The sequence below is a fragment of the Scophthalmus maximus genome, chromosome 8 (assembly GCF_022379125.1).
Source record: "Scophthalmus maximus strain ysfricsl-2021 chromosome 8, ASM2237912v1, whole genome shotgun sequence".
Taxonomy (NCBI): domain Eukaryota; kingdom Metazoa; phylum Chordata; class Actinopteri; order Pleuronectiformes; family Scophthalmidae; genus Scophthalmus; species Scophthalmus maximus.
In genome coordinates this window covers 23,477,045-23,495,155 of record NC_061522.1, presented here as the reverse complement: position 1 = coordinate 23,495,155, position 18,111 = coordinate 23,477,045, and the positions used below count along the sequence as shown (strand labels likewise).

General features: G+C 42.9%; 1 protein-coding gene across 1 annotated transcript; it reads right to left on the bottom strand.

The window, feature by feature from the left end:
• Positions 1 to 281: 281 nt before the first annotated feature.
• On the bottom strand, positions 282 to 17,137 carry LOC118312436 (dual specificity testis-specific protein kinase 2-like). The gene is made up of 11 exons (XM_035637028.2): positions 16,797 to 17,137; positions 15,476 to 16,331; positions 10,304 to 10,425; positions 9,576 to 9,624; positions 8,471 to 8,617; positions 7,390 to 7,472; positions 6,359 to 6,449; positions 5,168 to 5,251; positions 4,788 to 4,874; positions 4,454 to 4,547; positions 282 to 2,844 (listed from the first exon to the last, which is right to left on the bottom strand). Exons 2-11 carry the CDS (start codon positions 15,680 to 15,682, stop codon positions 1,646 to 1,648), a joined length of 2,163 nt encoding a protein of 720 aa, XP_035492921.1. The 5' UTR covers positions 15,683 to 16,331; positions 16,797 to 17,137; the 3' UTR covers positions 282 to 1,645.
• Between the last annotated feature and the right edge of the window lie 974 nt (positions 17,138 to 18,111).

Genomic DNA, 18,111 nt, shown 5'->3' with positions numbered 1-18,111 from the left:
AGTGGGAGAGAGATCTTGACCAGTTGTTCAGAGTCAGGCTGTAGCGTTTAGTCAGCTCACAAAAAAACTACAGGGTGGTCTTTGTTCAGTTTGTGGGCCGGCAGGCTCCACAGATACAGACATTGATGTGCACAAACACTGAAAAGGGGATTTTTCCATCATTTGTCACCTTTAAAGAATGTTCAGGCAAAATCTATACAATGCGATGTCTCTAAACTTATTTTAATTTCAATAAAAGAAAGTGTTTCAACTACTAAAGAGAACGACAACAGCACACTTGGTTACTCACAACCATATTTGTTTATTACCAGATTATTGCACGCAGGTTTCTAGATGTAAAGGAGAACAGGAACATTGAAATGAAGTGAGAACAGTGGTTTGACGTCAGGAACTTTGGGACAAAAGTTATCTTGTGAGTGACCATCACTCTACCTTCCACTCAAACGCACGTACACACACAGTGTGTGGAATGATCTGTACAAATAAATACTCATGACTGCTTCACGTGCCACTTTAAGTAACAACAGTGTAAATCAAAATGCACAGCTACGGCACACACACACGAGACACACGAGAGGGGGACTCGATGTAAAAGAATGAAAGATTTGTAGTCTGTTGGGCCAGAAGCACATTAAAAAAAAAGACCAGTAGCACAGATTTAAATAAAGCACCGTCTAGTAAAAGCTGTCTTACTTGCAAAGTGCTCCAAACTGAAGTGCAAAAATAAAGAATTCACATGACAGGGCGCACGCACACGCACGCACACTCTGCTATAAAAATGTAAATAAATAAATGTAAATAAATATAAAGGTAGGTAAATCTTTATTAATTTTATAAATATTTCCCTCGTAGCTAGTTTCAATTAAATAGAATCCAAAACGGTGCTGTGCTGCAGGTACCTGAGGCACAGCACCGGGCTGGCAGAGGTAAACCACATTCACATCTGTCGTGTTCTGCTCATGGCGTACAGAACCTGGGTCGGCCAGCGCAGAGCGGCAGTGTTGCCATCAGCAGCGGGCCTGCAGTCAGAGAAACACTGCCAGGGCTGCCATGCAAAACAAGAGCAGTTTTCATTTCTACCCAACTTCCTCCATAAAAGGAGGGACAATTGATTAAAAAATGTCACTTCCCACACCAATGTAAAAAGTACTAAACATGTTAAAGGATAATCCCTGTTTATCAGTTGGATTAGTTGTGATAAACAATGGTCTTACTTTTTTTTGTTTTGGCCAGTTGATCAATAATAATGATAACGTTTGCTGAGAACTACCATAAGTGACATGTTATCATGTGAGCATGTTCACAGATCTCAGAAATTGGCCGTGATTACAGAAATAAGACCCATGCGTGAGACGGGGCGGGTCTCTGTTTGGTTCTTTCCAGCCAACAGTTTCAGTTTACATTCTGGTTCAGCTGTATCCTCTCGAGCTTAGCCTGGTCTTCCTTCACACTGCCACATTCTTCAGTGTCACAGAGATTAATCCTCCAGCCCACCGGGTGGCGCTGTACTCACCAACATTTTCCCTTTATTTTTGTGGTGACTGCACAGAATTGACACGTCTGAGAGGTTCAGTATTGGTTGGTCTGCTAACACTTGGTGCCGGTGCATGTCCCAAATTCAAGACAAACTCCCCTCTGAGCAGGCTTATGTCTGGGCCTCGGGCAGAGACCGGCTCGGCTCACATGGCACCGAGGACCCGGCCACCACGAGACCATTCGTGCTGCGACACAGCAGAGCCTTGGTTGCCGTGGCGGCTGTCGCTGACGACAAAGTGCTGCCACCAGTGATGGTACCGTTGAGGTTCCGGTAGGGGCGCTGCCGCGGTAGCGAAGCTCTTCGCCGGGGGGCCGGCATGGCAGCTGAACCGCGGAGGCACACTGAGGGGAAACTCAGACCCACCAGACAGCAGCCCGGACAGGAAATGACTTCATCCTGCTCAGAGGGGCCACTGAGGTCGGAGGACAGGACCTGGGCTCCACTGTAACCGTTAACCGGCCGTCCCCCCCCACGCAGCACCTGCTGGCCGATCACAAGTGCTGAGCCGTTGTTGTTGTCCAGTCGTGGTAGAGGAGGTAAGGAGGGCGGCCCATTGGAGATGGCGAATTGCCAGCCATTGGTCCCCAAAGAGGAGGAGGAGGGCCGGGGTCCTCCCGGTGTGGAGTGCAGGATTCCGTCTGTTGGCTCTGGGGACTTTGTACAGTCCATGGGTTCTGTTTGACCGACAATCTCCTCCCACTCCTCATCCTCCTCCTCCAGCTGCTCCAGAGACACCATCTCCAGCTCAACAGGGAGGCCTGAATCCTCTCCCATCCCCTCCTCCTCCTTTAACAACGCTCTCTTCTCAGATATGTCCATATGCTCTACCTGCAATCTTTCATCCACCTTCTCTGACAACTCTGTCTTATTCTTGTCATCCTCCATCGTCTGTCCTTTATTTGCCACCAGTCTAACGTCCTCCGTGTCACTTGTCAAGGCTACAGTCCGGCTGAGCTCTGGGGTGCAGGGGAGCGACTGGCACCGCCTCTGCGGCGCTCGCATCCCCTGCGTCCCTCTACGATGGTATGCGGAGGCACACGGGTCCCGAAGTGCTGGCAGCGTGAAGGTCAGGGAGATGACGGACTTGCTGGGTGTGTCTAAGAGTTTACACCGCCCGCCATTCAGGTCCTGCCGCAGAGAAAAGGGGTTGACCCTCGCAGGGGTCCCGAGGAGAGGAGGCGTCAGGGTCCCTGGGGGTAACATGTCTGACTGGCTCCTTGCCAAGCCATGTCGTTGCTGGCTGCGGTCACCGGGGTGACAGGGAGAGCTGCGGCGCCGGTAAGGGCTGACATCTACGGCCACTGGCTCTGAGCAAGGGGAGGAGGGAGAGAGACATGGAAAAGGTCAAATGAAAAAATAATAAATGAAATGACATGTTGCCATCAATGTTTGTTGGACAGCAAGAACCAACTGATAGTATGGACTCGACACTGGGGTCAAAGGTTGCAATAAACTACCCACAACTGTTTCATCATCGGTTTTCCATTCTATTCTTTTACCAGATTTAAGAGAATACAATGTGTGGTTTTAAGTTTTTGGTATTTTTAATAAGGTTTGGAGAAGGTGCTTTTGTGTCAGTGCATACTTGCGAGATTTCAGCAGGATTTTGTTTTTACTAAAAGTAGATTTTGGAAAAAATCTCAGGAAAATACCAGGATCTCATTTTCCAGGATTCAAAAATCAAATGGTGAATGGACTGCATTTATATATGGACTGCATATATATAGGGCTGCAACTAACAATTATTTTCATAATAGATTAATCTGTTGATTATTTTCTCGATAATCGATCAGTTGTTTGGTTCATAAAATGCCATAAAATTGCGAAAAATGTCAATCTCATTTCCCAAAACTCCGACATGATGTTTTGTTTTGTCCACACACCAAAGATATTTAGTTTACTGTCACAGAGGAGCAAAGACACTAGAATATATTCACATTTAAGAAGTTAAAATTAGAGAATTTTGACTTTATTTCCCATAAAAACTACTTGAACCAATTAACAGATTATCAAAATAGTTGCCGATTAATTTAGTAATCGATTACTAATCGATTAACTGTTGCAGCTCTTCATATATATATACATATATATATATATATATATATATGTATATATATATGTCTTTTCTAGTCTTAACGACCACCACACACACACGCACACACACACACACACACACACACACACACACACACACACACACACACACACAAACATATCATGCATCTCATTCTCACAGTGTTGGCACAGTCGTCAGGCAAGACATCCAGTGTATTGCCCAAGGACACCTTGACATTCGTCCTGGAGACACAGGGACCGAATCACACACCTCCTGATTAGTGGACGACCCGCTCTAACTCCTGAGCCTCAACCTCCCCAATTCAACCCCTAATCTGTGTGTGAGTCAACCTCGAAGTAAGCCAACTTTTTAGGGGGAAGCCAGAGCAGGAAAACCCATGACCATGTTTGAGAAGCTATACCCAAGACTAATCCCAAAACTGGTAAACTACACGGGGCCCCAAGTGCTCCAGGTTAACAGTATACATATCAGATGATATGAGAAGGGTCTTATAGGGCCGTACCAATGATTTCGCATATTTAAGCCAAATAAGTAGCCGCTAACATTTTCCATTATTGTGAGACATTTCCCAAAACAAGCAGCAATAGTTTAAATTTTGGAATATTTTGTAGTACTCTCTGAATTCAACGTCTTCAAGAAGTTTGTCTTCCAACTAACATGCAAACTTTCCAACGAGAGTAGAGGAATGGTGTGTTTCTGTGCTTTTGTGTCGCTAAAAGTGTGCTCCTTTCTGACGTCCACAACAAAACTCATGTCTGGTGAGTATGTGACAGTGCTGTAAAAAACATGACTACATTTAACCTTTTTTTTTAAAGAACGAATTTGACCCTTTCACCTACCGAGTACAATGGGCTTCTCTTTCTCCTCTCCAGTCTCCATGGTCTCCACTGAGATGACGATGTCAGCGAACGTGGGACGCCTTTCTGCACTCATCTGAAAAACAACATGAGGAAAGAGATCCACATACTATTTGTGATGATCATAATTATAATGTCGATAACACAGTTTTATCTAATTCATAAGTGTCATTCATTTAAAAAAAAAAAAAACTAACAGTAACATGCTGTCAACAAAGACACACTTGCACAGAGAGGTGAGTGAAAATGAAACTGGAAAAGTTTTTTCACTTCATGACAACTGAGACGGATAGTGTGTTTGTGTGTGTGTACTTACATTACAGCAGGTGACTGCGAGGCTAAAGAATGCAGGTGGACAATCCCCAACCATGTTCTCAAATGCGTCCACGTCCAGACCAAAGTCCTACACACACACACACACACACACACACACACACACACACACACACACACACACACACACACACACACACACACACACACACACACACACACACACACACACACACACACACACACACACACACACACACACACACACACACACACACACGTGTTTCAGTGGCTCGGTACAATACCTTGATTCAAGTATGAATAAACATATAGAGGATAAAATTTGAAAGAGTGTAATTACAATTACAATCACACACAAACACACTCTCTCTCTCCCTCTCTCTCTCAGACACACACACAAACCTCTGTCCTGGGTAAGAAGTCGGGATCAGCTTCAATCCGGGCGATGATCTCGCAGAGGATGATACCATATGCAAACACATCCACCTGAGCAGAGGAGGAGAGGCGCATGTCAGTCGTGTCCTGGTTCTGATTTCACACAGCAGTGAACTGGAACTTTGAGTGGTAGAGGACTGACACCAGTATTAATAGTTGTGGGTTGAAGCTGCTGGTATTTTTTCTAGGAAAGTAACTTCCAATTCCATGTGTTAAAACAATAAACATGATTGGGACAAAAAAACGTTTTTGTGTTTTCCATAACTTACAGCTATTTCATTAGAAACGACTAAAAATCTTTTTAGGAACCGAGTTTCTTTTTTCTCCTTCCTGTCTGAAAGAAAATTATATAATCATGAGGACTGTGAGTGAAATGGTTCAGCTGGGGCCTGTATCACAGAGATGTAGGGGTTACCTGGTTAACAGGCTAGTTGTTTATTACAACATCATCACTACAGCTAGGGAAAATCAGGAACAACAAATTGATTTTACTGACCTATAAAAATATCCATTTCATTTTTGAGTAATTATTTTTTGTCCCTGTCAGGAACCTGTATGGAACAAGACTCTCTCCAGTGATCTAATTGGTCAGTTATTGGGCTGTTGACGGAAGTTGGTCTGATTCTTTGAAGTTAACAGATCACGGTTATCTATCCTGGTTTCCATGGTGATCAGTCCCAATTCAAAGTGAGCCAACTTTGTGATGCTGGAAAACTTGAGCTGGCAAAACCAGCCTTGTGAGCTCTAGCTTCACTTTTGTAGTGAAACCATTTAAATCTAGGGCTGCTTGAACAGTAGTTAGTTAGTATGTAAGAGCAGAATGTATTTAAAAATTTGCCAAAATCATGGAATGATATGATCCAGGATGTGTATTATTTAGTGCTTATTACTCAGTACTAGCGCACTACGGTTTTGTATTTTTCACCGCATTGCCTGCCGCATTTTCGCGGCAGGCAATGCGGTGAAAAAGATATCCAGCGGGAGTTCGAAATGGTGACGCGAAACAAAAAAAGTACGTCATCGGCCTGATTTGCATAAGCTTCCCGGGGCTTCAGGCCGCGGTCAAAACGCAGACAACAATGGGATCCCTTCAGTTCCTGGAGGAGTAGTTCCAGGAACTAAAATGGCGGCTATAGTGGTGCTGCTGCTCAGGTTCACCTTCTCATCATACAGCTCGCCCCTCAGAACTTCAGGGGCCATCCAGTAGGGGGAACCCACGATGGCCAGAGGCTGCTTCTCCACACCGTCACTGCAAAGACACAGAGTTTCCAGTGAAGTCGGGTGCTCGTCCGTGGTCACGACACCAGTGACCTGCTTGATAAACTCTATGATGCGTGATCCAATGCAACGGCTCTACAATACATCTTTGTTGAGCTAACTGTGTTACTCAAAACATATGTTCATATGAACAAGGGTACGACCAATATAGACTGTTGGGGGCTGATGTCGATATCGATATTTGGGAGTACAAGATTCACGATACCGATACATCGACCAATATATCATATATATATATACTGTATATATATATATTTTAATCAGTCAATGATTCCTAAAATGTCAAACCTTTATGACAAAGACATGTAATTGAGGCTTGGTATTTGAGTTTAACCATGAATTTTATCATAAATAACTGCAAATTGAAAAGACAAATAAAAGCAAATACATGGAACTTATAACCAACATTTATATTTACATAAAATGTGAGAACATAAATGCACATTTAAAGGCTCAAATCACCTGGCCGATAATATCGGTCGGGCTTTTGAGAGCTATTATCGGTCAACCAATATATCTGTCTCTTTCTCGTGTCTTCTCTTTTAGCAAGTTTCGTTGCTTCTATCCTTTCGCCTGCTCTCGTCGTATGATTAAGAGTTTACTGGTTTGGTCTATAAAATGTCAGAAAATGTGGATTTCTTAGTATTTTTCCGAAAGGCATCATGTCTTTAAGTTGCTGGTTTTGAAAAAAAAGAAATTGGTCCTAAAATGACAAAACTATCGTTTATCGCAATAGTTTCTGGGACAATATATCGTGCAACAAAAAGTCGTTATGGTAACAGGCCTACTTACTCGTCTATTACACGGTCTCTTCTGCGTTTACACACAGCGTGCGGCTCACTGTTTGCTAAGAATGACATCGGGGCTTGTTAGACAAAGGTCATCAGGAATCTGGATTTAACAACACTGACCTGTAATCAGGGATCTTCTCTGCCAGGCCGAAGTCTCCCACCACCGCAGTGAACAGGCCGCTATCACAGCGAACCAGGCAGTTCTGCCCAGGGGAGAGTCAGGAGGTTAGCTCTACAAACAGCCACCGGTAATGACAAATATAAAATATAAATATCATAGATTTGGTTTCACTTGTCCAAGAGAAGTAATGTGTAATCTGCTTAACCAGCCTGTAAGATGAAAAAGTTAATTGATAGTCATTAACTATTCCTTTCAATTGAAAACAGGTTACTTTTGGCCGAAAATATTAAAAAACAGAAAAGATAATTGTGCAGTTCATATGTGACCAAGAAAGACAATGAGATCCAACTATTTGACAGGGAAATAAATGCCCATGTTAACAACTCATTGATGGGAGTTGGTGACAAGCCATGCACTGCGACAAATGGTGAGTAAAAAGAACATTTGTTTGCATATCGACACTTGTGTCTGAAGAAGAAGCAGGAGGTCGGCGGTACGATCCCGGCTACCCCTAGACCCCGTGTCCTTGGGCAAGACATTTAACCCTAAATTGCCTCTGGCAGCTCTTCCGACAGTGTATGAATGTGACAGGAAAAGCGCGGCAAATAGCCGTAACATAGCCTGTTACTCAGGTACTCCGGACAACAGACATGCAGCTTAAGGGTTAGGTGAATTGATGACTCGAAAATTACCATCAGTGTGAATGTGAGAGTGAATGGTTGTTTGTCTCTGTATGTTGGCCTTGTGATATGTTGGCGACTTGTCAAGGTTGAACCCCGCCTCTCGCCCAGTGTCAGCTGGGATTGCCTACAGCGCCCATGCAACCCTTAAAGATAAAGCTGTATAGATTGATGGATAATAATAGCTTTCTTACAATGAACTCTACTGAGCTCTTTACCTAATGCTTAATAGTGTAAAGGAATGATAAAAATATATTTTTAATGTAAGTCTTGCAATATAGGGTCGTTTTATCTCATTAACAATTTGGGGGGGAAAGTTTTAAGTATTTTCACACATCAACATATTTCACTAGTGTGACCGATAGAGCCCATGATCCACACTAACGTGTGCGTGCTGTACCTTGGAGGTGAGGTCTCTGTGGAATATGCCCTTGCTGTGCAGGTACTGCAGCCCTCGGGCAATATCCAGAGACAGACCGATCCTGATGCCCCACGACAGGTACAGGTCGCTGTCCAACAGCTGCTCCAGGTTACCTCCATTTATATACTACAGGAAGGAGAGGAGAACGACAGGAAGAGTGAACAAGAAGAAGAAGGCAAGGATTGGATTGAAGGATTTTTTAAGGATTTAAGGATTGCTACAGGATTTTAACTGCCGCTCCTAAGTTATTGATATTTATTAATTCTGTAATGAGAGGAGATTGGGCTCTGGTTTATCTATGGGTGGGGACAGAAAACCGGTATTAAACGGGCCCCCGGGGCTAAATTATGAAAGACCATAGTATCAATAAACTCAGACGTAATCGGTGCTGCCAACGGTATTGAAGAAATAAATTCATTTGTCTATGATGAATCTTCACTATTCCCAATCCTGAGACTCTGTGACGGAGCATGGGCTATGGAGGGGGCGTGGCCAGCTCTCACTGCCCGACACAGACACACTCACCTGCTCCGTGTGACGATGGCAGGGAATGAAGGTCTAGTTGTACAACACTCGTTGCCAGAAGTGTAAGAACTATTTTGCGACTAATGGCGGTAACAGCGATCTGTCGAAAGTAAAAAGTGAAAGTATACTCTACTTCTGCTGGTCCAGGTCAGAGACAACAGCTGCAGCTAGTGGGGGGAGACTGAGGAGAGGGTGAATGATTTGCACGTGGCTGTGACCCGGTTTAGAGTGAAAGACCTACAAGCCCAAGGGCTTTACGTAACGGTCTGTCTGTACATATTGAGTTTTGTTACGTTTTTCCTCTGACAGGCTTCACACACAACATCATGTACTTTATATTAATTATGTTTTCAAAATAGTGCTACTAAGTGTTCAACAGTTTACTGAGTACAGTGCTAGAAACAAAACATTTGTCCATTCCATTTTATTCATTTTTTTTCTAGAAAAATACCGCCTGATAAGTAGTATCTATAGAAGTAGCAGCTCACAAAACAAGATATAATACCTTAGACATTTCAAAAAGCAAAGGAAAGTGAGTATAACATGGAGAAGGTTTTACCTCGGTAAGAGCGTGGAGTTGACCTTCATGCACACACACCCCAAGAAATCTGAGGAGAGGTGAAGAAATGTGATTACATTTTTTTGTCACATTACAATTCGTATTAGTACCCCCCTTGTTTCACACCCTAACATACAGAAGTGACCCCGACGCCCTCTGTTTCCCAGGAGTAGTAAATTATTTAAAACTGCCACAGTTTATGGTATTCAGTCAAACAGTGTGACCTCACCAGCTATAAACTCAATATCCCGTAATGACAAAGTGAAAACATGGTTTGAGGAAAATGTGCACATTTATTAGAAGTAAAAACTGAAATATCTTATAAAAGTATTCCGACTTTTTAAAGTGGCACAATTAGGCCTGGGTGATATAGAAAAGAAAATCTTCTCACGATAATTGTTTTCATATTGATCGATATCGATATATATATTTATCACGATATAAATCAAATCACTATTTCTGTCAAGCGTTAAGGTTGTGAGATGTGAAGATATCATAATATTTGAACCAAAGTTAATTTGGTATTAGTTTGAGAACCTGTCAGAAAGACTAACTGAGCAGCCTCCATCAAAAAGGCCTAACTGGCAGAGAGGCTGGATGTTTGCTATACTTGCTATGGATGGAGTGGACATACCACAAATACTGGAAGGACACATCAATCCTCAGTTTTTTTCATTTAGAGACAAAATACACCTTGGACGTCATCTTGGATTTGGATTATGATTTACCTGAGTATATTGGGGTGACAGAGCCTGTTCATGAGCTGAACTTCTCGTAGCATGTTGGCCTTGTTACTAGCCAGCGTGTTCATCTTCAGTGCCATCACCTGCCCTGTGATCCGATGCTGCACCTGGACGACAAGCAGAGAAGACTTACGGATGGTGCAGAGCAGTTTTTACAAGGAGAAAGCACAGTGAATAGAGTTAAATGCTGCTATAAGAACCCGGGGGGTTATATGTGCTGTGAATATGTGCTGAACACTGGAAGCCACAGGTACAGTAGGTCTGTGCTCGTCCGACCTGAAAGGGTCACAGACTGGTAATTTGAACCCGCAAAGCTCAGCCGCTGTCTCGACCTGTGTACATGCATTTGTGTGTGTGTGTGTGTGTGTGTGTGTGTGTGTCTGTGTGTGTGTCTGTGTGTGTGTGTATTAATAGAGTGGCCCTAATAGGCTTTCTGGATTTTCCCATCACTCCTCCTGATCTGCAACAAATCCACTGGGCCATCACCGAGGCCTCGGCCAGCAGATGACAGGCAGCACGCACTCACACCATCACATAATCACACAGATATGAAAAAAAACACAAACACACACATATAGGGAAAACACATGAAATAAGAATTATATTCAATTATATTGAGAATCCAAGGAATGCTTAATATACTGCACTGCGTCTGTTCACTTCATTTTTATTTATATTAAAATGTGGTGATATGTCCGTACATATAAAAAAACCACAGAGTCCACCAAGGTAGCACTGTTGGTAAATTGTTCAACTGTATGGCAAATGTTAAAGAAAGTGTTAAAAATTTCCTGGATCCGCTCTGTTGTCTGTATGTGTGGCAAAATTGAATGGGTGCTTTCTTGGCCCATGTCCCATCCTCCCACATTTCGTTGAAAGTTTCTTTTGCGAAAAATCCTGCTGACAAACAAATAAACCAACCAACCAATCCACAAGCCAACCGGCAAGGTGAAATGTGTAGGTGAAAACATAACCTCTTTTGCAGAGATAATAAATTAAATATGTTTTATTACCGCCACAGAGGTTCATAGCAACAAGTGGAGTGCCGAGAAAAAAGATCCTCTCTCCTCTCTCTTTCATAATAACCAACTAAAACACTAGACACAGGCTGATAGGACATTTGGATCATCGACAATTTGACATTTCTAATTAGCCTAAAGTTGTTTCATCTTCATCATTATTCAAGTGGGACTGTGGTGATCCCCTTTAAATTTTATAATATTTCCTCAAAACCCTCCGTTAGATCATTTTTTAGTCACATTTAAATTATCAATTATTAACTACACTAAATTCGGAAAAAAAGTTATATTACAGCAGGCGTCTATCAGAAAACGTAAATTAATGGGAATAAAATTCCATCTTTATTTACTCCAGTCATGTATCAGTACAGTGCAGGATAGTTATCGACTTAACTCCTACAGAAATTGACTATCTTGAACAAACTAGTGCTTTAAAACATATATTTAAACCAAAGTTAATTTTGGTTTAAATATTATTTATTTTCTGTCAGAAGTTGAACGTGACAAATGTACTGTAGGACAATATACAACCGCTGCTGTATAATGCAGTTGTATAGATGTAAATGCTGCAACTGCTACAAATGCTTTTGACACAGTTTGCAGCTCAGGTGATGCTACGACTTTGCGTCTTGTCAGACTTTAAATAGCCAGAAATATCTCCACGCCACTGAAATTCCACTGACCCATCTCTTAGCAATGTCCTCTTCTTATGAGCCTCGGGCCATGTCCGTCGGGACGTCTTCTTCGGTAACGCTGTCCCTCAAGTTAACATTTCCTGTCGTCATCTTCTCTTTTATCTCGCTCTCACTCCTGACGGACTGATGTTCCCAAATATTAACATGGGAGCTGCTGCCGGCTGCTTCTCTTATGCTCTGCTGTGTGCTTCCACCTAACTTGACGTGGCTGTAAATCTATTCCAGCCACATGATTTGTGTGGCACAGCTCTCAATAGTATCAATAGTTCCATATTAGATCAGATCAATGTTTCTGTATTAACAGGCTATGTACCAAAGGCCTTTAAGGTGGCAGTAGTTAAACCTCTGCTCAAAAAGCCGACTCTAGACCCAGATATCTTAGCTAACTATAGACCCATATCAAACCTCCCCTTTATCTCTAAAAGCCTTGAAGCAGAGCTCATAGTTCCATATCATCCCAATAGATCACTTGTCTCTGTAAACTCAGGACTACTTGTGGTTCCAGAGTCTGTAAGAGTAGAATGTGAGGCAGAGGCTTCGGCCACCAGGCTCCTCTCCTCTGGAACCAGGGAGGCAGACCACATCTCTAAAACCTTCCTCTTTGATAAAGATCATAGTTAGAGTTTCTTAGTGGTGCTGCTATAGGCCTAGAATGCTGGGGGAACTCCCATCATGCATCTCTCTCTCCCTCTGCCCCCATGTATTTTTACACTACAAGTCACTAACTGTGTTTTCTCTCTCCCCTAGTGCAGGAATCTCTGACTCCAGAGATGCAGAATTATTATTATTATTATTATTATTATTATGAACCAAGTCATTGTATCTTTTAGTGTCAGTATTATTATTATTCTAATCAAAAGAACTCGTCTGAAAGAGCTTAAAGCAACTGTTATACAACTGCTCTCTCTCTCCTCCTCTCGCCCCAATTTTTCTCCTCTCACCCCAACCGGTCAGATGGCCGCCCACAACTGAGTCTGGTTCTGTTAAACAGTCTGGTTCTGTGTGTGTGTGTGTACACTTTTTCTGCGCAGATAAGAGCAGAAGAATTTGTTCTGCAATCCACTTTGTATAAACCCTAAGCAACTACTACTACTACATGGTCATTAATGGAACATGTGGATGTGGACGCTGTTCAGTTGGTGGTGATTATTTACACACATACATAAAAGGTTGTATAGGAGGAAAACGCGCGCGCACACACACACACACACACACACACACACACACACACACACACACACACACACACACACACACACACACACACACACACACACACACACAGTGTGGTGTGTGAGTAATCTAAACCTGTTGTCCAACCAGCCTGTCGATTAAAACGCACGTTTCTAAATAACTCTCAAGCAAATATCAAGCAAAAAAGAAGAAAAGGAAGAAAAATGACGTGGGTAAAGAAAAGCCAACTGGTTAGGAGAGAATAAACTATAGTAGGCTGCATAGTGCTGTCAGAAGGAGGGAAGCTACATTACACATGGCTGTAGGACATGGAAAAGAGGAAACAAAACGAGTTGTCTGACAACTGCCAAAGGGAAAATTAGAAAAGTATGGTGTTTTTTTGTCTTTAATATTCAATCATGTCAGCTTCTTCTTCTTCTGTAGAAGCGGACAGAGCTGATCAGTCATGATGTGAGTAACATGTTCAATAAGTCAGAACTTATTTGGAAAGCATGTTACCATCTCGCATTCAATTTTTTGAAAAAGACAAAAATACACCTCGAGCGAGCGTAAACACTTCTTGCACAACTGAGTTGTTTGGGGGGAAATGTTGCCGTTTTCATCAAACTTTTCTCCTACAATTTTTGCAAAGTCATGTACTCAAAAATACGTTGATGGTAACATGGCAACCGTCTGTGCAAAACACATAACAAATGGGCACTAATGAACACACGCAAACATTTATCTACACGCCACTGATGCAACAGAGAATCAGGAGGAACCCAACACAATGAAATGAACATTATGTACAAAGCTAATGAAAAAAAATGAGTATGATACATAAGTACGGAGGAGGACACTACTACTTAGGACCCATCACCATAGTGATGTTGCTCAGAGCTCAACTTCCACACCGTAACACAGCCTCTCCAATAAAGTAATTTATGAAAACTGGCTCGGGGCATATTCTCTTACACATATTTGATCGGACGGTATCTGGCTGAAATTCTATTCAGTGTAGTTAATATGATGGAAATTCAAACAGGGGCTGCCCTTTGTAATACAAAGTCTAATTCAAAGACCCGCAGGCATCTCTGGAGTCAAACATTGTATGTTGTTGATTGGGAAACGTATCCGTATGGACCAAAAGCTTTTTTAATAGTTGAGAACTTGATTTGGAGGCATTATTCATTGATCTCAATCTGAATCTCTGCCAGTCATGTTGGTGAAAATCTCCAGGAAAAAAAAAAGCATTTGGTAAACGAGTATAATTGTTATCCAAGCAGTGCTTCTCCAGCTGACCACAGACACAAAAACGGAAATACACAACGTAAATGAATTAAAAAGTGAGATTAGACCTAGAAAATGGTTCGGTTATTATTTCAATCTTATGTTACTAATTACAGTTAGATCAGCCGATATGAACCTATCATGGACAATACCGGTTTCTTTCTGCGTTCATGTTTTTGACGATGTGCACCGAAATAAAAACTTTGAATTTAGGGAAGAAACTTTGTAGAAGACATTAACTCGAGTCCAGTATATTTGGTTTGTTGTTGGTTTTATTTTTATTCATAATTATCTTAAATAAAGTTTATAGTTAAACTACAATATTGTGCCATGATCACTTTCTTTGTCATAAGGGTTTGAATGATATTTAAGGAATCATTGCCATTTTCTTTCTCGGCTATATTTATCGGCCGATATATCTGTATCAGAGATTTGTTACTCCCGTAAAATCTGTATCGGCATTGGCCCCCAAAAACCTAAATGAGTCGGGCTCACATTTGGCAGGAAAGAGGAAATAGAGGTGACACAAACAATGAAACTGGACACAGCCATGCTATCAGCTCTGTAGAGCTGGACCTGAGTTATTTCGAGCCATGTGTGAAAGTCAGCATGCAAACCTGTGTGTGTACATTTGACATCCACTATCCTCTGTTTTTAAAACAATTATGTGAGTATGACAATATGCATCTGTCAGTCTGTACCATTCCTGCTCCCGTATGCTCTACAGTATATGAATGTGTGCGCTGACTAATAGTAGCAGAATAGGACAGGAGGTGGAGCAGGTCGTCCCATAATCATCCAGTGCACATGTAAAAGTGTCCTCAGACAAGACACGAAAGCCCAAACTGTCCCACGATGTCAGTGTGTGGATGTAATGTGTGAATGAAATGATGCTGTACAGTTTAACTACATGTTCCTCAGGCTACAGGGTTTCCACCACGCCCTGACAATGTTGATCTAACACTGTTTATTTCACATACCTTGAAGACCTCAGAGAAGAAACCTGAGCCGATCTTCTCGCAGAAGAAGTCGTCGATGCGGGCCAGGCTGGACACGGCGCTCCTCAGGGCCCTGTACGAGGACGGGCGCATCCGGTTGGGGGCATGGATGCTGTGGAGCGGCGGCTCGTCCGGACCGCCGTGAACGTCCTCGCCATCGCAGAAGCAGCACTCGGCGTGGTAGTCCATGGTGCCGGCTGAGCCTCCGGGCTTCAGGTAGCTCCGCTCTGTCCCGCAGGGGGAACCACAGTGTGCGTTAGGCCGCAGGTGTCCTGAGGCATGAGGGGACGGTGACCCCTGCCATCATTGTGTCGCTGTGATCAAATGGTCTCCTGTGATCTGTGTGGATGAACTGGTAATATATCCGTTTCACACAATAATGCAACTCAGATTGCATCTGCTTGCCAGGTTCTGCTCTGATGGAGGCGGCAGGTTATATGATCTGTATTTCTACTCTAGTGGGACATTTGATCTCATCCATCTCATTTGAAGGACAGACTCGACCACAGCTCCCGAGTTCATTCATCCACACTGTCGAAGTGCCCCTGGGCACGAATCCAGCTCCTTCTGAGCTGGTCTGGGTCTCACCCTGACCTCCCCGGGGGAAGATGGAGAAGTCACTTCCGGATCGCAGTGCCCGCTCCTTCGCTGGGTTCTGAGAATCCCCGGGCGCACGTGAACGTCTCCGCGTCACGCCGCTGCGTGAGGAGGCTCGGTTCGCCTACGTCACCCCGTCGGTCGGGAGGCTGAGGCGATGGATGCTGCGGCTGCAGCTGCGCGGTACCGGGAGCCGGCGGGAGGCGGGTGCCACACGGGGGGAGGCGGGGGGAGGGACTGCCTGTGCAAGTATGTGAGAACATTACGGTTGGAAACAGTGAACCACGACACAACCAGCTGTGCGTGTGTGTGTGTGTGTGTGTGTGTGTGTGTGCGTGGAGCAGGAGAACATCGCCACAATGTGTCCTACTGGACTCTAACATAATGTGCCCGCAGCTCGAGTCCATCTGCCGGCTCAGAGGAGAACGCGGTCGCCGCAGGGGGACACTAAGCCATCACCTCCGACTGTCGGGCTGAGGAATAACCACAGGCCTCATTCAGCCATGTTTGGTGTCCTTCTTTTGATTTATTCATAACAACTGTGTATCGTAGATAAATGTTTGACCAACACTTCAGAGGATGTGTCGTTTCGAAAATGCCATTATTCCTCTCCTGACCAACAGACTTAAATAAAAGAGACCTGGTTACCGCTCGTAACGGGAGCTGTCAGCGACGAGCGCGGCGCGGCGCGGCGGGGACGGCTTACCTCTCTGCCCGCGTCGGGGATGGAGACGTCGGTGCGGTTCGACCGTCGGAGGTGAACCGAAAGCCCGATGCGTTCGTCGGGAGCTCGGCGGCGTGACCCAGTCTGGATTCCTCCCTCACGAGATGTTTGACGGGCCGACGACAGCTCCGACTGCCACTGCGCTGAAAGCGAGCGAGAGTGACACGGAGCACTTCCGGTTTGAATTTTCGCAATAATAGTTTTTTTCACCGCTACGTGCGTATTTGAGGCAATGTTAGTTTTTATATTATAGATAATACAGAAAATGTAGTTGTATTTCTTGTTGAACAAGTTCATACTTTCAGATGCTGTTAAACGTTTATTTTAAAATACCAATATATTTAAAATTTTCTAAATTAGATCAACACAAAAATGATCAATTGTTCCCTCCTGTCAGTAAAAAAAAGCAATTGTGTATGTATAAATGAACATGTTTAACGAATATAAGATGATTATGTTTTAACTTGGTGAATGTATTGATCACAAATCCGATCAACAACTTTATCCAAAGAACACTTTGTATTTTGGCTCATGACAATGTATTTCCTTCAGTCTTTGAATGCAGGTTTTAAACAATAACAGGAAAAACAGAGATACATTAAAGTTTTATTAAATAATGTAGGTCTGGTTTATTAAAATAACCGCTGAAGAAGATATATTTTTTAGCCCATTGTATGCCAATATATATATATATATATATATATATATATGTGTGTGTGTGTGATATGAATATGATTAAATAAGACATTACAGACTCATTAATTACATTTTTAAGTAATGAAAGTAATGATGAAGTAAGTAATTTTTCTTGTTGCATAATGAAACAAGTAAAAAATATTGATAATCAAACGTAAAAAAAAATTGCTTTGTAACTTACATTTTTTCCTCTTTTCTTGAAAAATAAAGTCTTCAAACTTCCTGTATGTTTTCCACTAGCTTTGCGTTTGACACTTGACACACGTAGGCCAGGGCTCAGTTAGCGGCTCTGATTGGAGCAGACGTAAAACCCTGAGAACCAATCTGGTGTCAGCTGCGCCCGCCTACTACACCTGGGATCTACAGCATTAACCAATCCTGGACCAGCTCCTGAGCCGGAAGTAGTAGAGCACTGGCTATGACACACATTTTGATAAATAAATAAACCGGTGTCCTCATTATATAAAAGAATACAATCACAATAACGAAAGAGACACTATTGCTGTGATGATAACAATAACAAATGTGGATTTATATCTGAGAATTTTTAAAAAATGAAAATAGAAAGAGAGATAGACGTCTTCTGATCTGATCTCCTCCC